Here is a 23,325-nt window from a genome sequence, read left to right as displayed (position 1 = left end):
ATATGGCAGAGTTCCACCTTGTTGTGTTCACAGACACAAAAACTCACTAACATGTCAACACATTCATAGAGAGGGAGAGACGTGCACACTTTGTAGAACACAGTCAGAAAAAGCAATATAACACAAATCTCTGCCTATTTCCAAGCACTCCCAGTGCCAGCTTTGTTGCCGTCCCCTGCCCCAGGCTTCCACAGCCGAGGCCGCCTCCACTGAAATGGCTACGTATGCAGTGACGTTCTGACGTTTTACGGTGACATGGCATGGCTCAAACTTGGCTCCATGCTGGAAAACCAAACCAGTTCTTAGGGAGAGAGTGGTTAGAACCAACTGAGCATTAGTTCAGGCACCAGCATTGAACGAGCACTGGTAGAAAGGGTGTATGTGTGCCGTGGCTCTTGGTGCACAGGCTCCAGCCACAGTCCACTTCTTATTAAGATGCCCTTATTTCATGGAGGGGTTATACTTGACAATCTTATGGCTGTGGTTTCTACCATACTTTTTCCTTCCACTCATCTTTCTCGTGACATGCTTGGCTACAGTGCTCTGTGAACAGCCAGCTTCTTTTGCAACAAGATTTTGTGGCTCCTTGTGGAGTGTTTCACTGACTGACTTCTGGACAAATGTCAAGTCAGCAGTCTCCTCCAGGATTGTCTATTCTACTGAATCAGTCTGAGAGAGCGGTTCAGAAAACCTTTGCAAGTATTTCCAGTTAATTAGCTGATGAGTGTGACAATATTGAATTGAAAACAATTGAACATTTTCACATTATTCTAATTTTACGAGATACTGAATTCTGGGTTTTCATTAACTCTTAGACATAATCATGGTATTTAAAAGAGGGAAAAGGCTTAAAATATTTAACTCTATATGTAATGAGTCTATATGATATGTGAACCTTCCTATTAAGCTGAAATGCTTGAATAAATTTACTCATCTGCAATATTCTGATGTATTGAGATGTACCTGTGTCGTTATTAGCACCAAACTTGACATCTGACAACATTCACATTCATAAGAACGGTACTGTGAGCTTCTCCTCCTTGTTTTTTTCTGTAATGTAAGAAAGGAGTTGAAGCAAACCTTACAGACCTGCCGTGTGGGCATGTGTGCACAAATAACACAAATTCATTCACAGAAGTCACAGCATCTGAACCTCATAACGTGTGTATTGTACTCTGTTGAGTGTGGACCTGATGGGTTGTGGATGTTGGAATAGACAGACTAATTGAAATATTTAGATAACAACATCCTTATTTATAAAAGTACATCCATCTTTTTTCCGTGTGTGTGTGTGAATTTGTGTGTTTGTGTGTTACAGCTAACAGGGCACAGAGCGCAGCAGCCAGCAGCTCTCAGACAGGAGATGCCTTAGGGAAAGCACTCGCATCCGTAAGTACAGCTCATACAAACACTCAAAATCAAACATACAGATGTGAGCGTCATGTTCACTATGAGTGCATCGTGATTCAAGAATTTATCTCCATCAAATTATCGTTCTTCTGTGCAAGTGTTTGAGTTATTTTTTATGCTCATTTGACTCTCATACTTTTCAGATCTACTCTCCAGACCACACGAACAACAGCTTCTCGTCGAATCCCTCCACCCCAGTCGGCTCCCCTCCCTCCCTCACAGGTAGCACATGTTGCTTACCCTTCAACTACAACACACACACCATCTACACTGTAATACAAACCAGCAAGAGCAGATGGGAAATGAAAGCAGAGCCGACTTGGACTTGTTGAACTTGTTTCAAACACAGTAAGACTTGACTTGACTTGACCTTATCCCTGATCACTTCTGATCGAAACTGACCTTTTTTAATGACTTAACACCCAACTTGGACTTTTTTCAAAAGACACAGAATTTAACTTGAACTGAGCGGTTACAAAGACTTGAGACTCGACTTGAACTTGGTTTACTACATTTTAGACAAGGTATGGGATTGTTTGAAAAGGCTGAAGACTCAACTTTTTCATACAAAACCTAGACAGGGACTTGAACCTGCTGCACCAGACTCAAGACTTGACTTCAACTTGTTTCAACTGTTCTAAGACCCGGATGGGACTTACCTCAATTTTTTTTTTTTTAGTCTTATGCCAATGTTGTCGCTGTTTTCAAATGACTTTGAGGATTTACTTGATCTTTGTTTAAAGTTTTAATCACCAGAAAAAAACTTCAAAACTAAACTTGAGCTAATAAGTACTTGGACTGCTTTGAATGGGTCAAGACCTGTCTTGAACTTGTTGTTGGGGACTTCAGGCTTGGGGCTCAGGGGTCACATACCTTGTAACAATACATGGATGTATCTGGAGGATTTGAGACTTGATTTGAACTGATTGCAGTCAACAAAAGATGGCACTGTGTTGTTTTCAATAACTTTAGGCTTGATTTTTAGATAGTATGCTGCTTTAGCTTATTTCAAATAATAGACGATAAGGCCAGACTAACTTTTGACTTGACTTAAACACTTCTGAAATGACTTTGGAATTAACTTGAACTTAGCCACATTACTTCAGACTGTACTTGTGTTTTTTTCAAAGATCTTGGGAAATGATTTTGAATTTAAATGCATTAGTAAGATCAGGAATTTTAAAACTTAAGACTTGACCTTCTTCTAAGTGACTGGAGACCAGACTTCTTGTTTAAAAGACTTTTAATGGGTCCTAGTGCAGAATAAAAACAAGTTTCAGATTTGACTTACAAAGTTTGTAAGTGACTTAAACCAACCTAGGTTTGCTCTAATGGACATGGGACTTGATTTAAACTGACTGGTGACATGACTTCACCATACTGATTTAAGTTAACTTGGGACTTTTCTCGAGCTAAGTTTAAAGGGCTCTTGACTTATTAACTGAAGTCATAGCTTTGATTTAAAAAAATATATATGTTTTTGTCTTTAAGATTTGAGATAAACTTGGACCAGCTTCATGTCTGTGTACACTTAGGTTTCAAATGACATCAAAGTGTCATGTCTAGGACTAATAATTTGGACTGAATCAAATTCAGTTTCGAATCACACAAGGCTGAAATGGTTTTCAATGGCTCACGACAATACATCAGTTTGTATCACACAATACAAAGACTAACTGTCTATCCAGTTTTTAGCTTGAGACCTAACTTTGTCCAAATGGCTTTACCCAAACAGACATGCATCCACTCAAAGAAAGTGTTTCAAAAGACTAAATCCTCAGCTTTATTTTGCAGATAGTCTTGTACTTTCAAGAGACTTGACTTCCAGATTACATGAAAAGCTTCTTTAACTTTAGTCAATTGATCTTTATTCTCATTGTGCTTATCCTCTACAAATCTTATCTTAAGACTAAAAGGTCTAGAGCAGATTCTTTGTTAATACTATTCTCTATACTTAATTCCTTGCTTCAAGACACTAAATTTTTTACTTGAACTTTTTCCAAATGATTTGACAATATACTACGAACAGTTTTAAAAGATCTTAGAGTTGAACAGCTTTCAATTTGTTTTATACTTTATACTCCATTCATGAAGATTACAGTCATGACTTTGCTTATTTCAAACAACTTTGGACTTAATTTGTCTAAAAGGAATTTTGATTTGACCCAAGGTGGCCAAAAGTAGCCTTGGGTTTAACTGGTGACGAAGGACCAAGCATTGGACCCATATCTAATTCAACCAGGGATGTTCCCTAAAAGCTGTAGAGATGATTATTAAAGTACAAATCTGCAACTCTGGTAAAGACAAAAGTAAGAAATAGGAAAACAAAGTACAAGAAACATTATAAATTAGCTTTATAGCTTATTTTTTTTTAGATAACTTGGAATCCCGATTTTAAAATGCAATAACTTGGCATAAGATTAAACAATAAGAAAACATAACAGCTCCATCTCCTTCCACCCCCCGCCTTGTCCTCCTATTATTCCTTCCAATTACTCCTCCTTCAGGCTAATATTGTAAACTCTTCCTGCTCCTTAAAGTGAAAAATGACTTTTCCTAATAATAGTTGTGTCGAATTTGTCTCTAATTGTCGCCGCTACACACACCGTTTGATATTTCTGTGCCGCGCCGTGTGACTGATAGCTTTAATTACGAGCACCAACTCGACAAATCGCTCACAAACCTACTGGCTCTGCAAACACAAGGCTCCCACTCCCCCCTCTTTCTTCTCCTCCTCTTCGTCATTATAGCTGCCTGGGATATTGCCTGCTAAACCATAATTGGTGTTTATCATTGTGTCAGAGTTACTCCACTTTTTACAAATTAGGAATGAAGCCTATTAGAGCAAACTACATGCAAATTGATATCCAAGGCTAATTCTGCAAGGGTGTTTTACCGTGTTGGACTCAGAATAATTTACCATGCCGTTTAATACATATATTTGTATTTGCACATGAATGTACCCAGGTGATTATTCATTAATTAGCATATGGAAATGAGCATGTAATATGAATAAAGGGGAGAGGACGGAAAAAAGACTGAGACAAAATAGGAAGACAAGAGCTAATGAGATGAGTTGCAAGTTACAAGGGAGAGATCAGGGGTGAGGGCAGAGAGGAGGTGAAAGGAGAACAAGAATGTGGGAATTACCTGCATTTGATCAAAGCTTTCCGGTGGGGGTTGGGCACCAGTGACAAAACAAATGATCGCAGAAGTGGGTACATCTTAGTTAATGTATTTCATTATGCACACAAGTTATTGCAGATTGAGCAACACTTAGCTTCATGGATTACCAAACAAGAGCAGGGTCAAGAGGTGCGTTGTAGAGAGCTACTTTGCAGAGAATTACTCCTGTAATTTTCTTTTTTTCCCCCTTTTTGTGTGCGTGTGTTTAAACCAGAAAAATATTTCATAACTTTGGAAGCTGGTACACCGCTTATTAGACTTGCCTACTGGGAAAAAAATAGTGATTGTGTGTTGTTTTGTTGAAAAGAGTTTAGGACGGGTAATATTATAACATACAATGCCTATTGAATGCATCACGTGCAGCCTTATGGGTCACATTTTGAGCTACATTACATGTATATGTGGGACTTTGGGTGTCACCAAACGTGATTTCAGAAATCATTCTATCAAATGATCAACTGATTATATGATTGATTGATACCTCAATATCTATTTGTGAAAAATGTTCTATTTGTAATGGTTAGGTTAAATTAAACATTGCATCATGTCATAAGCTTGGTACCAATAATGGATAAATCATAACCAAGCACGGGGGGTTAAAAAAAAAAAAAAAAAGAAAAAAATGGAAACAAATCAAGCAAAACTTTTAATTCAGCTGTATTTAGAGCAGCATTTGTAAGGACATGAATAGCTTAATTTAGCCAGTGATGTTATTGTTCTGCACACAATGAAAGCATGATTGATTTTCTCCAGAGCTGTGGACAAAACGCCTTTTAAAGTATGTTTCCCACTCGTTGGTTTGAAATCTGACAGCTTTGAGAAGATCATGTTCATTTGTTAAAATAGTCAATAAGTCAACTTGAGCTTATAAAAGCTGTACAGAATTTACTAATAGTCGACAGCCCAGAAATGACATTAATTGTAGCTGAATTCATAAAATTGTGTTAAAAAATTGTTTAAACTTGATTATTTAACGCATATACATTACAAGCTATCCCACATCATGTCCTGAGTTACTTCTTGTCATGTGATCTTGGAAAAGTCTCCCCTCTCGATATATGCCTGATTGCAATGCACACTTTAAAATGAGATTATCAGCACCAATATAGGTTATTCTTAAATGCTACTTTTTAGCTTCCTGATCAGGTCAAGCAGGAACCAGAGTGACTTATGGCACATCAAAGTTTCTATGATAACATCATGCCACCAAAGTCAAGTGAGAAGATGGATCTGGATTTCTGTGATTCATTTTGTAGTGGTGGTTGACACTGGAGCCTGACTGTCAGACAGAAAAAGGGCAGAAGAAAGCTGAACGGGAGAGTGATAGAGCATGAGCTAAAGGCTAAAATACAAGCTAAACTGTTCGTAATAATGAAAAGTCCTGTTAATAGTCAAGTCTTCGCAACAGTTTGCATGAGACTCTGGACCAGAAGGTGGTGCTGCAGTCCAATAGATAACATCTTTAAAGAATACACTTAATTATATTTTATGCATTTTGTGCTACACGCTGCTGTTTCATATGCCAAAAATTAGGAGGGTAAACACATTTGACTGCCAAAAATGTGCTATTGCTTTGTAAAGCATACGCATTAGCTGGACTGTACATGCTTTACAAAGTTACATTTTTCAGATTTAAGCACTCTGTGAACTGAAGCTCTGACCAGGTTTTGCTGTAATTTACTTTTGTAGTCAAAGAGGAATTGTCCCAAAGCTTGTTCCACTTCTGAAACCCCTGCTTTGTTGATTGGCCTTTATGTACCAGTCGGCCATTAATCAGAGCCTCATATTAATGTTAATTCTCACACGCCTGTGTCTCCCCTCTGTCTACCAGTTAATGAGACCTGTCGATTTAGACACGACTCTTCAGAGCAATGACAGAACACAAAAGCAGAAAAGAAGAGAGACACAAAGCGTGTTTATTCTGCAGAGGGCTCATGCTAATGAACCACTTGTACCTTTTCAGAAACAAAAGCCAGATATTAGCATTCTTGCTATGAGATATGAGTAGATTTGTTTTATTCTTTTCTTCTTCATCTCTGTGTGGATATTGTCTGGGCACCACAAGTGGAAACGATGAGAGACTCCTCATGTGTGTAAAGATGCTTTGTCTGCTGTACGGTGCTGTACATCAAGTGGTTCCTTTCTTCAACGTATAAAGGAAGAGGCGGTTTTAGATCTAATCCCAACGCATATGCCCATTCATTTTCTGTTCACACTTATCGTATGCAGGGACTCAGGTGTCATGAGACTTTTCTATCATGCTGTGGAAAAAAAGGCTGGTCATACCCAAGGAAATGTAGTATTGATGAAGGAATATCAGTCTTAAATCACAGGGCTCCTCCATTTTTGCTGTTAAAGATCTGTCTTATTGGTCCCCCTGTTACATATCCTTACTCCTTGCTTTTCCTTCTTGTCTCCTCTCTCCTAGCTGCCAGTTCAGCTGTCTGGTCAAGAAATGGTGGACAGGGAGCATCATCGCCAAACTATGAAGCCCCACTGCACTCTCTGGTATGCTGAAACACACACTCAGCCACAACACATTTTAAGAGGCTAATATATTTATATAAATATAACTTATAATGAATACTAAAAGTAAGATTCATTTTCTTGTTTTGCATCCCCTTGTTTTGCAGCAAAGTCGTATTGAAGACCGTCTGGAGCGTTTGGATGATGCCATCCATGTATTGCGGAGCCATGCAGTAGGGCCGTCGACGGGTATGAGCGGCGGGCACGGTGACATGCACAACCTTATAGGGGCGGCACACACGCACAACGGAGCTATGGGCACGCTGAGCAGTGGTTATGGTTCGGGACTGCTATCAGCCAACAGACACTCCCTCATGGTAGGACTTGAAAGCATGATTTTATGCTGTGGTTTAGAGTCTAGAGATTCAAGATTCAAGAGATTGAAAGGTTTTTACTGTCAATTATTCTGTATATATATATAAGGACATACAGAAAAATCTAAATACTGTTCCTCTCTTCTGACTATTATATAGGGACTAAAAAAATAATGTAAAACTGCAAGTATGGAAAAAATAAAGAAATTTAAATTTGAAAATATAAGGAAATAAAATTAAATTAAAATTAACAAGAAAAACAACCTATAAACATGGTGCAGGTAGTTAAGTGTTGTGCCAGCCTAAGTTGTAAGATGTGAAATATGCTCATGGACAGTAGTACAAAGGATTTTTAAAGTAAGGCAGTAGGAGTAGTGCACAATATGGCTGTTTATTCTTTTTAAATATAAGACCACGCACAAACTTACAGACCAGAAACAAAAAACTAGTACATGAAAAATCAGATCCACTGGCCTTCCTTGTGGATTTTTTGTTTGCTCATTTGTTTATGTGGGTAAAGATATTTAGGCATCATAGTACAGAGTACATAATGTGTTCTCATATTGAGATATCAGTATTTACCCCATTCCAGATAGGTTCATACTAAGTTCTGAGTGATCCCATTTTCGAGAGAGGATATGACCAGATATGATACTTAACACTGCCATGGTTTAGTCTGGATTTCATTAATAGTAAATGGTTTATACTTAGCAATGTCTGGGCAAAAACATCTCAGGATTCTGAGGTATTGTGTGCTTTGCGTTTTCAAATATGAGGACACTGAACAGTCACATTCTGTCAGTATATCACTTTTCAGATTATTCAAATAATTTTTGTAAGCTGGAGGGATAAACTAGACTAATTACACACAAAATGTGTTCAATTTCAATAGGATTGATAGTGCTTAGTCAGTTGTCTCAACATGTTTTTAACTGTTTTATTTTGGGAGCATATTGAATGAAACTGTAAAAGAGGAGCTGGAGATGAAATGTTAAGTAAAAAAGTAAAGAGAGTTGCTTAGAAGTGAGAAAGAGGAGTGCAGAGTGGGTTGAAATGTGAAGTAAGGAAGCAGTGATGTTTTCCATATTTAAGTTTGGCTTTTTTGTCAACTTGAATCAATAAACATGAAGAACCAAACAGCTGTGTGACATAAGGAAATGTAGAAGGGCAATAGAGAGAGAGCGCACAGCTAGTGTAAACACATTCAGATGCCTGGACATGTTCACTCAGACCCATTCCATTCATTTGTGAATATTCACATGAAGCATATACATACACATACACACACACACACACACACAAATATGCACAGGCCAGATGTTCATGCTAACTAGCACACTCTGCACGCTGTCACTACCTCTTCAACACCTCTCTTACCGTACAAAGACTTGGCCTTAGACTCAATGATGTCATGTTACGGGCTCCTGAAAGGACATTTTTCATATTTTGTCCTGTGTTGTAATGGTCTTTACAGCCTGCAGGGGGCGTTTGCAGCTGCTCTGTTCCTACTACAGTAGTTCAGAAGTTTTGTCCCTCTGTCTCTGCTCTTTGTTAAAGTGTTTACTTTGAAGTGTTGTTTTCTAAATGGAGAACACCTGTGTTAGAGAGGAGTGTGTGTGTGTGTGTGTGTGTGTGTGTGTGTGTGTGTGTGTGTGTGTGTGTGTGTGTGTGTGTGTGTGTGTGTGTGTGTGTGTGTGTGTTTGAGTGAGTAAGTGCTGGCTGGCTCCCACAGAGATTATCTTCTTCTCACGCATATCTGTCCAGCTGTCTCTCTCCTTTCTCCCTTCCTCTCTGTATCTCTCTATTTGTCCGTCTTCCACCATCCGTGTGTATTTCATTGTCTTCTGCCATCTAGTCTTAATGATCCACACATGATAATGTACAACTAAATGAAGTCTAAAACAAGTTACCTCAATGTGTTTGAGCCCATTGACTAGGAATGGTGAATAACAGCAGTGCTGACTGTTTGAGCTGAACTTCTTGGTTGTTTTTAGGCAAGAGTATAGCGGCTATGTAGAAGAAAAGAGAAAACAAGAAAATTCATTCTTCAGCAATTCAAAAGTCTATTGCATGTGCTTTTATTGATTATGCAACATACATATTGGCCAGGGATACACAAGCATGCACAAACAGGATCCTATGGCATCAATGGAGAGTCATCTGATTGTGGGGGCTGAACTCTTTTCAATGCCAGGAGTAGTATGAGGTCTAGTGCCTTGCCAAAGAGAACCCTGGAAACCATCAACCCCCTTTCTAAACTTCAGTCCTTATCTGTTCTTGAACTTTGACTTTGGTTAACAAGATATTTTAGTTTTATTTCAGCATTAATGAATCAAATCAATGCTTTAGGAAAATTACTGTCACTTAGTTCTGTTGAAATTTCTCATTTTCAGATTTTTACCTTGCCTTAATTTTTCAAAAGTTACACACAACAAAAGTCTGCTTTTCAAATATGCCATAGTTATATTCGTTTTTTCTACACAAAGGTATTAAAACAGAGAAAATCTCAAAGTTCTGAGAAAACGTGAGGTGAAAATGCTTTCTGACAACTTTTACTAAAGCAGAAAGTAGAGAACAGAGAGCGGTATTTTACCAGTGTTTGGCTTCATGATTCCATTTTAACTTTGTGGTGAAGAAAATGCTCTAAATTTAAGGGAAATACTTGCAAACTGCTTCGACTGTTGTGTTTGGTTATGCCGTCAAACACTTCTGTTCCCCAAAGACTCATTTGACATTTAACTTTATTAAGTGACACCTGGTTCAGGGCCAGGAAAAATTTAAAAGTTAACTTCTGGTTAGGGGTGATATCTTTCAAAAAACACTTTTCAGTTTAATCTTGAAACAGTTCCAAATACATTCCTCAGCTGTTTTATGCAACCGGTGGAAAAATAGGCCCCAGTGAAGTGAAGGATATGTGCTGAAAACACAGTTTACTTACAGAGTCTCTAAAAACACATATACAGAAGCCCATAAATTGGTCCTTGTGCTGTCATTATAAGACTTCTGTTTGTATTTATTCAGGCTCTGGATTACTGGCTGATGGAAAAACAGACTCATTAGGACCAAAAACACTGCAGCTCTATTGCAGGGCTTTCACATGAGCTTGGGCTGGTCTGCTAGCTGTTCCAAGCCACCTTAGAGACATGCCCTCTCACTACAACCTCACAGCTGGAGCTGAAGTGTTTTTCTACTTTCCAATTCCAGTTCTTTTCCTTTATTTTGAATCTTTCCGCCTTTGTGGTGAAAGAGTTATAGAAAATGCAACAACCATGTCAAAAAGTCATCCTTTGTAAATGTCAGTTGACTGTACTTTAACTGTAATGGCTGTACACTGCAAAAAATGAAATCTTATCAAGTGTTTTCGTCTTATTTAAGTAAAAAGTGTCTGATTATACTTTAAACAAGTTTTTTTTCTGCACTGATAAGTTGAATGTGACTCATACCAAGTTGTTTAAAGACAAAATGAGGTTTGAATTGATTGTAACAAGTAAAAAAAAATCACAATGGAACAAGAAAAAAAAAGCTTGAAACTAGAATAATGTCTCAATACAAGTCACTTTTCTCTTTTTTCATTGGTAGATTTTTTTTAACTTGTTACAATCAATTCATTCCTCGTTTTTTCTTTAAATAACTTGAAACAAGACATTTTTCTGGATTGGTCAGGTGAATGTGGCTCATATTAAGTCTAAAAAGACATTTTCTACTGAAAATAAGACAAAACACTTGATAAGATTTCAGCTTTTTTGCAGTGTAATATAATGATACCTTTCAGAGTCAGTTAATGTTTACATATCCGAAAAGAAAAAAAACCTCATTGCCGATTTCGGCGCCCCCTTTGGTGGACAGCGTGTTAAAGATCGGCTCAGCACACTACAGGGGGCCCACTTCCTTGGTGTAGTTGTGCTTTTGGTTTCAGACGTATTTCACTCTATGTTGAAGTTGCAATAGTAAGCAAACTAAAAAAAATAGCCCAAAAAGAATTATCACTGATTAGAAGTAGAGATGGAGGAGGCCCAAAATTCTACTTTACTGACATACAGACCTGTTGTATGTACAGCGTACAGGTGCAGTTTTATTTAAAGTAAACAGGCTCAGCAGTGGTGCACAGAGGGAAAATTATAAATTATAATGTTAGAGGAAGAAATGATATCATCTGGAAAATTTGCTTGAGCTGTTTTTTTTTTCCATTAAAAAATCCATCTCTGCTTTTTATATTTTAAAGTATTTTCTTTTTCTCTTGCCATTCTTATCGTCCCTACCTCTGTCTGTCCTTTATTCACTCTTAATCTGAATTTTTCTCAACAAATTTTACTTCACTTATTCGCAAACTTCTTTTCAGTAGCTTTACTGTACCTCAGTTGCAATTTGCTCTTTCGCTCTTCATTTCCTTTCCCCTGATTTCTATAGTCCCCATTTACTCCCATGCAGATGTGACTCGTGCATTCCTGCAGTTTTATTACCTTTTTAGTGCATAGTTACTCAGTTGCATTTTTTTCTGTCACATTTGTTTTCATCTCTGTGACTTGATGCATTTTTCTGGTCCTCGATTTCTCTCCTTCTCTCCCTTGCCCCATGTCTCTTGCTTTTAAACAGTAAACGCACAAGTGCGCGCACACACACACACAAACACACACACACACACACACACACAGCTGTATGTAGTTTGGCTGTGTTAAGCAGAGACGCCTTTAGGCTGAGGTCATAACTCTGGGAAAACAGGTGGTAGACCGATGCAAGGGGGAGAAAAGGAGAGCAAGAACCACATGCAAGACATGGATACAATGCAGACACAGTCAAATACCTTACTGCATCAGTGCACATGTAGATAAACACACATGTTCCAACATTTCAATCCTTCTCGTTTAAATGCTTAATTATATCAGTCAGTCATTATGTGTTTGTTATATTCAAACTATAACCGCTGTCTGCCTCTGGTGTGTTTAAGTCGTTGTAGTCATGTTGATGCATCAAAGCTCGGTTCAGTTTGGAGGTTGTCTCTAAAAGAGGGCAAAGGTTAAAAGACAAGAGAGACTCTCTTTCTCTCCATTAAGCAGAGTTGCAGTGAGTGAAATGGATCATAATCTGCATCACTCTGCTGAAAAACACAGTAATGCCCCTATAATACGCTGTATCTCCTCTCTTTTCTCAGTCGCTCAAGTACTCTATAAGCTGATGGAAATCTACTGTCGCCCATTACCCCTAGCCACAAAAATGGAAAAATATATTTCACATTTGACTTTAAAACTTCCAGGGGTGAGACGTAGATGTTCACATGTACCATATAAAACACAGATGATGAAGCCAAATGATGGCAGGTGCTCCACTGAAACCAACAAACTTTTAGTGATCTGTCAATTATAACCCACCTGCCTGTCCAATTGCCAGGCCCCTTTAATGCTAAATTACGGAAAGCTCTGGGCCTAAATCTTAATATGTTTAATTATAGTTAAACAAAAAAAGGTTTATTAACAAAAGACTTACTGAGAAATCCTCTGCTCCCCAAGCCAGCCCCAAGCGGACACTTGAGAACTGCAGTTTTTGCACTTTGATATACCCGGTACATTAACCCTGACTATTATGTAAACCTATACCAGCAGATGCAACTTTGAACAAACATAGTTGTTTGCAGGGTAGATAGAAGTAAAGTGGTGTATCAGTTTTGGGATGTTCAAAGTATTAAATGCAGATTGACAGTGAAACTCTGTAGTCCAAATTTCAGTTCAAACTTCTCATGAGGCCTACGACTTATAGACTTTGTATGTTGGTTAAAGTTAATATGTATCATAAGGTTGTCAAGCGCTGACCTTATGCTGACCTTTGTAATATTTATTAGTATCTCTGTGAAGCACTTTGGATTTCCTTGTCGCCAAAATGTGCAATAAAAATAAACTTCCCTTGCTTTGCCTTGCCTTAACATTACTCAGTGATGGTTTGGTTTATTAGGAGGGGAAGTTGTGATCAAATTATGGAGTCCTCATAGTGTGTTTAATTTTGACAATTCATTCTGTTAATGATGCAACACTTAAACAGCATAACTGTTTAGGGTCTTTATTTTTCAATATTTAGTGAAGCTGCATTCAAGATATGTTTTAACCATTCAGCTACTAAGGTACTCCTCTGCACAGAGGTTGCATGTTAGAAACTGCATAACTATGGCTGTATGCAGTGATCTCTGTCAAATTTATTCCTGCTGGAAACAGATGTGGAACAGGTAGCATATAATGACCTGTTGCTCGATTTTAGTTTAAGTATTAAATTTATTTTTCACACAGCATGCATTGAATGTAACCTTTTACTGGCTATAATTGTAAACAACAACAACAATTGTAGGGGGGGGGGGGAACAGCCTCAAAAGCATAGCCCACTGTTTGTTTCATTTGGACGCTTCATACATAGTAATTCTTTATTTGATCAATCTGTTTGCTTGTTTTTCTGCACAACATTTACGTATGTTCTTGAAGCAAACATTAACATTTAGCTCTGTTGTGTGGCACTGCTTTTAAGTGCCTATACTGTTTGTATTTACAAAGCTGCATGCCATAAATATTTATGAAGAAAAGAGGTAATCACTATTACATTTATGAATATAACAAGAAAAGTGAACATAACAGTAGATAAATTACTTTAAATTAAATTACCTTGATTATTTGTTAACACAACATGAGTTCAGTCACTGCCTGAAGAATAAAGCCATGCAAAACTATTTTTCTTGGTTATTTAAGGAGACAAAAAAGAATAAAAACTAAGCAAACTGTATTAATATTCATGCAATAACAACATTTTTTGGAGGAGAAAACGTATCATATCGTATACGAGTTTAAAAATAAATAAATAAATCTTTTTATCTTGGTAAACAATTTTTTCCCAGAAATATCTTATTCCAGCTGGGTATAAATTTTTGAAATAGTAATCCAATTTAGTAATTGGATTCGGAATACCTGCCCCTTGCCTTTTCAGATATTGATATAGTTATGTGTATCTTGAGACAAAAAAAATATCCACAGACACCGTTAAAAAAAGTTTCCAATATATTTTTTTTTATTTCACATGAACAGATCGTCAAGTTTTCTTTAAGAATGTTAAATCTTTCTCCAGTTCTTTCTGTCTTTCTCTTCCCTACTTTTCCAACCGTTTCAGTTTTCATTTTTTAATTGACATTTCACTCAACACACACGTCTGCTGTCCTTCACTCAGTTCATCAAATGAAAGCATAAAGCATACACATCACGCCACTGGAAAATATTGCACCAATTTTCCTCCCATACAAGTCCAACCTCAACACTGGTCCCAGTGTGTGTGTGTGTGTGTGTGTGTGTGTGTGTGTGTGTTTGTGTGTGTGTGTGTGTGTGTGTGTGTGTGTGTGTGTGTGTGTGTGTGTGTGTGTGTGTGTGTGTGTGTGTGTGTGTTGACATTATAGCAGGTGCTTTCTGTCAAGTGTTAAGTCTGCACAGAGGAGGGACTGTACAGTTGAAGGAATGTTCCACCCTGTGTGTGCATGTGTGTGTGGGCGCGCACATGTCTGTATGTGTGTGTGTTGGTAATACTAGCTCCAGTCAAATTTCTGAACAAATACAGTGTGTGTGACTTAATCGTTGAGTTTACGAAACATGACCAAACAAAGAGTCCCCTGTGTGATTTATCTTTTGTTATTCTTTTTGGATATGGGCTTTTTTAATATATTTAAAAATATTTTTTGTTTTACAATAATTCATTAGTTTAAGATTTTTCACTAAATAAAAAAAAAAAAATCAAGAACTACCTGCCAAATTTCCATCTGCTCACACTGTCATTTGTGTGCTGCACATGATTAGAAATAACTGCTGTGTATCCCACTAGTGCCACCTACAGGACATATTTTTCATGAATGGAAAGAAAATGTGAAGTAATATTTTCAGATCTCACTCCCAGGGGGTTAAAATTGTTTACATTGCAATTAGCTTTTTACTTGCATTACAGATATATTGAAATTTGTGATAAAGGATTTTGACTTTCTCTTTTTCACATAGAAATTGACACAGAAAGAGTTTAAGGAGAGTCTTCAGTTGTGCTGTGTGTTATCTTTGGTGTGTTGAGATTTCATATGAACCTCCTGTCTGCACTGCACACCCTCTTTGTCTTCTTCTCTGCGAGGAATGTTTTTTTTTTTTTTTCAGACTGTGACAATAATCAGAAACGACAAACACAAATTGCAGAAATGCATCTAATACGGCTGAATTATCAGAATTTGCAGTTAGTGAATTGAAAGAATTTATTCTTCTCAGACCTGATACTGCACCAACAGAGACAGACTTGTCTTAGCTGTTTATAACAAAATAACAAATCTGTTTGTGTGTGTTTGTGTGTGTGTGCGCGCGCGCATGCAGGAGTTACTTAAAATGTGTGTGTCTCTTGACCCAGAAATCCCTGTCTTTCTCTTCCTCTTCCTCTTCTTCCTGTGTAATCAGTACACCCTAACACATTTCAAATGAAGACACTTCCCACTGATCAACAACATTACGGATGACAGCTACTCAGCACCTCCGCCTCCCTCTCTCCCTGCCTCTGCTTCGTTTTTATTTTTCTCTCTTTGGAACAGAATGAATGAACGTCATCACCCTCAGTAGTTGACAGTAAAGTTGACGTTATGGCATCGAGTCATATGTTGTTTCTAAGCTGTGAAGCAGCCACCCATCACTGGGCGATGCTGTAGCTACTGAACTACCTGGATGTAAACAAGCTCAGATGACAGTAAGCAACTTGTAACATGGCATGGTTCACCAGTATGTTAGTCCAGAAAATTTTATGTAGGCGGTGATGGGTTAAGCTGACATATGACCACTTTAACAGGTGACTTGTAAGCAGCACAGACATTTTGGTATTAACCTCACTGCAAAATATTTTGACATCAGTTACCTTCAGATGATGTAATCCAGTGTACACAAGTGGGAAACTAACTGTGCACAATTTTGAATTTATGTATTCTCACCATGAGACTTGTCTGCTGGTCAGAGTTTAAATTTAAGGACAAGTAAATTAGTCTCTTTGGAATATCACTAATCCCTAAAGAAATTGGATTTTTCAAGGTGCCTGTTTTTGCACCTTTTCGGAAAACCCCACTCAGAAAAAAAAACACATTAATTTAAACTTTAAGAATAAAGTGGATGATAATGTACAGCTGCAATGATCTGTTACCATCTTTGTGTTTTGTGTGTCTTTGCAGTTTAGTGATTACTGTAGATCCATCTCATTATTAACCTCTTCAGACCCAGCGTCCACGTATGTGGACATTACATTTCTGCCTCTCAGACCCATAATACTTTTTTTTTTTAAACTTTGACTGATAAGCCACATTTAGAGACGCTGCCCAACATCATCTTTTGGTGAAATCACAACATTACACCCATTTTAGTGAAAAAACATCATATTTAAGTACAATAACACTACTAACAAACAACTAAAAGAGAATTCACAACACAAATAATCAACATTTCAGTACAAAAACCAAGTTTAGTTATTATTCTTATTAGATCTTACTTATCCCAAATAGCAAGGTGAATCAAAAATTGCACACCAGACAAAAGTATGGGTCTTAAGATGCCTCATTGTTATTCATTGAAGCTTATAACTTGAATGTAATGGTTTAGTACAAGCTCTCACAAAAAAGAAATCTTAGGTTCCTACAAAACTTTTATAAGCTGTCTCTTGTTGGATGCTGTATAAAAAAAAGGAGTGATTTTGCTGTTGGTCAGACTTAACAGCCATACAGACACTACTCTTACCTCATTGTGACATTAAAATAGGAGCCAAACTGACAAAACACTCTTTGTTGGTGTATTTTAGATCATTCAGACATCTGAAAATTGATAGTTAAAGCTGTTCCATTTCTTTTCCCTGAGTAAGGGTCATGCTATCAACAGGTTGCACTTTAATAGCTATTTATAACTTACATTGGTGTGATGATTCTGAATTTGGTGACGTAAAAGCATATTGCTTTCAGATTATGAGGGAATCTGACATGGCTCCCTGACACAGCAAACTCCTCTGGGCCCTATGGACAGGAATATGTAGAAATGGAGGGAAGGGAGGGATGACAAATACAATTATGAAAAGTGAGGAGTGGGTCATATTTGGGATGAGGATGCCAGAAGAGGTGTGGTTGAGGTGAAGTCCTCGTGATCTGCCCTCTGCAAATTTTTTTCGTCATTTTCTTTTGCTGTTACAATGAAACAGTCACAACTCTTTAGTAAAGCTTTTATACTGTAAATAGCTGAATATAAACAGTTGTCAGTCATCCAATCAGATGTCTTTAACCTGCAGGATGATGGATAAGCGGGCGTGGCTGTTGTTCCTGAGCTGGATCAGTTTATGTGTAATTTATTTATATTTTTCTCCTCCGTCTGTCTCCTCATCTTCTCTCCTCATTGAACTAAATTAAGCAAGAGAGAAAGAAGGCTCGTTAAAATATAAAAGCCCTCCATTAAAAATGTACAACAGCCTCTCTGTCTCCCTCTCTGCTGCCATTTTACATTTGGGAATCCAGGCGGTGATGAAAGGCAGGGAACGGAAAGAAAGGAAAGACGGAGAGAAAGACGGGAGGAAAATAATAAATAAGGGAGCAATCAGACGTATGGAGGGGTACACATAGCACACTCAGTTTGACATACACACACCAAAACACAAAGGAACCCACTCACGCACACACACATATACATGCATGCATACACACACAAGCCGGTCGACATTTTGTGATATTTGCACGGAGCAAGAGGGGAGCTTGGCATGTGGTGGGCAAGACCTCTCTGTCAGCCAGCTGGATTAACTGACAGACAGGGGGACTGGGTTTTCTAAATAACTTTATTTACACAATGGTTGATAAACAAGATGAGAAAAATTTAAATCAGATTATTGTTATTGTGTGTTTTGGTGATATTTTAGTCTTTAGTGTCAAAAGACTTTGTTCAGATTTTAGTCATTTATATCAGAAATGTTTTATATCACGGTAACTCAAATTTAAGAGTCCGTACAGGCTCGCATGATTATTTAATCTCAAGCTTTAATACACATGTTTTTCTAGTTTTATATTCAAAGTGGAACTTTGCTACATTTACTAAATTATACTTGCTTGTTATTATGATTTCCACACAGAAAAACCTGAAACATACTGTGTCACTGAACGTCGGATAACATCAAAAAACTGAAATTTGTAACAAAAGGAAGATTAATATTTTATCAAAGTTGTCTACATATTAAGCTTCTTAACAATGCATAATCAGGACAAATAACTAGACTTAGTGAGCTCATCAGCAACTGTTCAAGCTGGTTGAAAAAAAGCAACCCAGCCAATCAGAGCTTTGTCCAAACATGTGAAACTCTAGGATTTTAAACCCAAGTGTTTCAAACCATAGCAGAATATTGCTCCAATCTTTACATTATATTTCCATACCATCTTTTTGTTTACAGTATCGTGATCTAAATATCCATCAGGATTCATGGGCAGATGCCATCCTGCTGACATGTTCAAAGTGAAAAGATCGGTTAAAAGGAGGATGAGAGAGGGAGAACTACGGGATGCCACTGAGAAGCTGGCATCACACACACGCACACACACACACACATGCAAACATGCATGCACACACATAAAGAGAACCCATCTCGTGCCAAAACAGTGAGTCCCTGCTGGAAGCTGCTCGGTGCTCTGGGAATTAGAAATCCCACAATTAAACATATGGGCATTAAGATAATTGTCAGTTGTTGTGCTGTTGTGTGTGGGTGTGGTAGTGTGTTAGGGTGTGTGTGTGTTAGCTTGTGGGTATGTGATTGTGTGTGGTAGACAGATGGAAAGGATTCAACCAAGCACATGCATACACATACACACACAAACACACCCCACACAAAAAAAGGAAAACATGCACCCTCAGTATTTCCCTGAAAACACAAGAAAAGCAGAAAAGATGCTTGATTGAAAAATAAAGGAACTATCATACATGTCAGATGTATGGACGTGTACCTGGACATACACACACATGCAAAGGCACACACACAGGGCACCTATCTGAGTTGTCTTGTAATGGAAAAAAAATAGAGTAAAAACATCAGGCGGGACAGAGTGTGTGCATGTACTTGTGTGTGTGTGTGCGAGAAAATAGAGGCAGATGGAAATCTTAGTTGTCTTAAAAAGGCAGAGGACGCCCTCAGCAGGTCAGTTAGAGAACTACAACATCTGGAAGCCAAAGAAAGAGCAGCTAAAGAGACATAGATGGGAGAAACTAGTTGTGTTTGTGGACTCAGCGTCAAGTTTTATTTCGCATAAAAATAAAATTTTCTAAATACTGTGATGTAAGTTAAGTGTAACATAGTAAATTTATTTTGTTTATTTGTGAAAACAAATTAAGAAAAAAATTAAGAAAACAATGTGGTGATTGAAATTATGTGATGAAAAACGTTTGTATGTTGTTTGTCACTTTTTAAAACACTTTTAGATTTCAACAGTTATTATCTTTAATGTTGTAGTAGTGCAAGTTTAACTGTTTTTGTACACAGTGCAAATGTTTTTTTTTTTTTTATGTCCTGCTTGAATGCTTTAGGATAAATACATTCTAAAATATCTATTCCGATAAATCCTTCATAAAAAGTGTAAAAATTTAAAACCTTAATAGTTCTGACACCATGAGCACAGGCCCGAGACTTGTTATGACTGCAGCTAGGCTCTTAAAGTTGGAGTTATAGAAGTTGATTTTCTATGAAACTGGAAAATGAAGACGTCTCAAACCTTCTTTTTTTCTCCAGGTGGGATCTCACAGAGAAGACGGCGGCAGCGGTGTGGGCAGTCTACGTGGTGGACATTCGATGGGCGGTCAGGTGTCGGTGCCCCAGCTTCCTGTTCAGTCAGCCACCTCACCGGACCTCAACCAGCCTGATCCATACCGTGGTAAGACCAGGCACTGCTGTGACACAGACATAGTCATAGGCACAGAGTATCCGACAGTGTGCTAAAATGAGCTCTGCAACAAATGCTGTCCTTTTTATGTCATTTTTTTCAACAGCTTTTGGTAAATATTTTTGTTTAGGAGTCATTGATGGTCAAAGAGTATTAGAAAATGTTTGACTTTATAGTCATCAGATCTTCCCTAAACAAAAACCAGAAACAAACAAAGATAGGGAATGACAAAAAAAAAAAAAAAAAAAAAAAAAAGAATCAGCATCTGTTGTTTGTGTTCATGCATGTCTTTCTATATATGTTCAGACACTGCCAAGGACCACTGCACATTATTTGTCAGTGGTTCCTACCCTTTATTATAATTATTATAATGGTCGCAGAAAAAGTTTTCTTAACATTAATAATGATACATGTCAAGTAGCACTTTCTTAAAGGAATCAAATAAAGAAATCTAGAAAGGACTGTAAAAGAGGTAAAGATAGAAATACAAGAAACAGAGGAATAATATTAATAGATGAACAAAGGAAAGGCATGTGAAAATAATTAAGTAGAAAAAATGTTGGGAAAAGAATTAAATTGAAGATGACAGACAACTGTGGGCAGTTATAGGAAAGAGTAATAAAAAGATTAAGATGGAATTGAAAAGGAAAGATCAAAGGCAGAAAGGAGAGGATGATTTAGGAAGAGGAGCAAAAAAGGGAAGATCAAATAGAAATGACACAAAACTGTAAAAATAAAGAGAGGGAAAAGGAAAGTAAGAACTTTAAACAGGAAGGTTAAATAAAAGAAACTGTGCAAGAACGAAGGCTGGAAAGTTGAACACGTGGAGCCAGGCCTCAGCTGGCGAACATCGACGTCAACGCCTGAGTGTTGTAACTCCTAACAAGGAGGGTGAAATAAACACAGTGTGTGTGTGATATGAATATGGAGGAGGAAAAGTGTATATGAGTGCGCCGTGGAGCAAATTAGCCCTGAGCTCGTTTTTAAAGGCTGAAAATGAGTCTGCTGGCAGCAAAGTTCAGCCGGCGACAGCCAGAGCCAAGTGTGTAATGAGGTGAGAGAGAGTGGAACACACACACACACACGCACGCACTCTCCTACACACACACATATATACACACAGTGTAGAGGGTGGGTAGAGGCTGTAAATAAAGTGTATTAAATGTTTTTGGCAGCAGAAAACTTCAGTAGCAGAGCTGTGGTTTCTCTCTCAATTTCAAAATAATTATGAACTGTGAAGACTCTATACTGAGTTTATTATTCATGTATTCACATTGCATTCATATAGTAACAAGTTGAGTCTCGCTAGTGCAGGTTGAATGATTATAATCTTTAAAATGAATTTAAAAAAGGAAGACTGTTGGGGTGTTCATGCAAATGCAGATGTTCTCAATCTTTAGGTTAAAGGACTGTGAAGACTTGCTGACCTGTCATCGTTTACTTTTTAAAGGCTGGAAATTGTGCAATCATTGGGCCTACAGATGTCAAGTCATTTGCAAGAGTGATGTTGTTTCCAAAGGATTACTTTCCTTTAAACAGTTGACTGAATGCCTAAAGCTGAAGTGAATGCTAAAAATAATTTCTTGCCAGTTTTAGATTTAATCCTTGTTGTTCCACGAGGAACGTAATCCATAAAATAGTTCTCAAACCATCAATAAAAGCTGTGTAAGGGGAAAAAAGATGATTACGACTGTCCGTTAAGCAGTATGATCTATAAAATAATTCCATAAATCCATTAAAAGTAATCAAAGAGAAAAGTTAAAGATGGCCTGTAATTGTTTTAAATCTACCAACTAGTTTGTTGACATCTCTGGGTTTCTTTTTGTCACTTTTTACTCAGGCAGAATCTTCTTGGAGTTGATGTGAAGTCTGCCTCTAAGATAAGGACAAACAAAGGCAGCAAGCCAGAATTAACACAGAGATCATTTATAAAATGAAGATGGATCCTGAAAATGTGTAATGAGACAAAAATTGCATTAGGATGTCCAAATTTAAACAGAAAGTGGTGCAAGCATGTGGCCCTCAGCAGGTTTAAGTGTTTTTTTTCTCTGTAATGTTGTTTCCAGTCTCCTTGTGTCTCGCTGGTGATGGTCTTGTTTCAGTCAGACATCCTAAAGCGCGAATTGACTTCACAGTTTAGAGCTTTTTAATGCAGATACTTAAGCACAAACACAAACAGTGACGGTACAGATGCAGACCCACACACACCAAACACACATCGTCGCTCAAAGCTGTGCACAAAATGCCTCCAGTCAGGCAGACGGAGATTCAAAATGGCCGACAGTTGGTGGCGTATGAGTGTGTGTGTGTCTGTGTGTCTGTGTGGGAGTGTGTGTGCAGAGCAGAGTGTTTTGTGTTGACTGAGAAGTTGGCAGCATCCCAGTGACGGATCCATACAGACGTCAAATAAAGACAGCACTGTTCAGCTGAGGAGGGAGGCAGAAAGAGGGCGCAGAGGCCTCAACGTCTACATCACGACTGTACTGCTACCGCCTTGTAGGTTGATTGTGTTCAGAGAGGTCTGATGCTGCATTCTCGTTACCTCTGCAGAATGGGACTACTGGGAGAATCTTCTGGATTAATGACAAAATAAATCAGTCCAAATTGTCAGGCCAAAATGAACTTACACACATATTGTGATATTTTTGGGCATTTCAGAGTTTCCCCACAGAATACATTATGTGCAAAACAATTATCTGGTTTCATCATCTGATGTAAACATTAGGAAAATTACCAGCAGAGTAGGATGCCAGAGATTAAATGGATGCTGCACCACAAGACGAGTCAGAGAATGGTAAAACTTAAAATGTCTCTCTAATGTCTAGTGCATCAGCCCTCTGGTACAGGACTGCCTTTGTAGTAAACCTGCACCTGTAACCTTGTTCTAAATCTAAATTAGACTGTGTCGATGTGCTTCTCCATAAGGAAACAGTATTTCCTTGAACATTTTTGTGTTAAGATTAAGACAAAAAA

The 23,325-nt window shown here is 37.8% G+C and overlaps 1 protein-coding gene across 10 annotated transcripts in view; it reads left to right on the top strand.

Annotated features, from left to right (window-relative positions):
- tcf4 (transcription factor 4) overlaps positions 1 to 23,325 on the top strand; it is a 234,326-nt gene that overhangs the window by 197,515 nt on the left and 13,486 nt on the right. For 9 of the 10 annotated variants that reach the window (XM_074691138.1, XM_074691141.1, XM_074691137.1 and 6 more), the window contains 5 exons: positions 1,319 to 1,389; positions 1,554 to 1,632; positions 7,025 to 7,104; positions 7,230 to 7,439; positions 20,202 to 20,343. In XM_074691138.1, coding sequence (XP_074547239.1) covers positions 1,319 to 1,389; positions 1,554 to 1,632; positions 7,025 to 7,104; positions 7,230 to 7,439; positions 20,202 to 20,343 — 582 coding nt within the window. The remainder of the gene's footprint in view (positions 1 to 1,318; positions 1,390 to 1,553; positions 1,633 to 7,024; positions 7,105 to 7,229; positions 7,440 to 20,201; positions 20,344 to 23,325) is intronic. The other variant, XM_074691144.1, reaches the window with a different exon arrangement.

The sequence above is a fragment of the Halichoeres trimaculatus genome, unplaced genomic scaffold (genome assembly GCF_033239565.1).
Source record: "Halichoeres trimaculatus isolate MK-OKI-2021-1 unplaced genomic scaffold, fHalTri1.1 fHalTri1_scaffold_16, whole genome shotgun sequence".
Lineage (NCBI taxonomy): Eukaryota > Metazoa > Chordata > Actinopteri > Labriformes > Labridae > Halichoeres > Halichoeres trimaculatus.
Note: the sequence above shows the minus strand (reverse complement) of the source record. Positions and strands in the feature narration are given on the sequence as shown.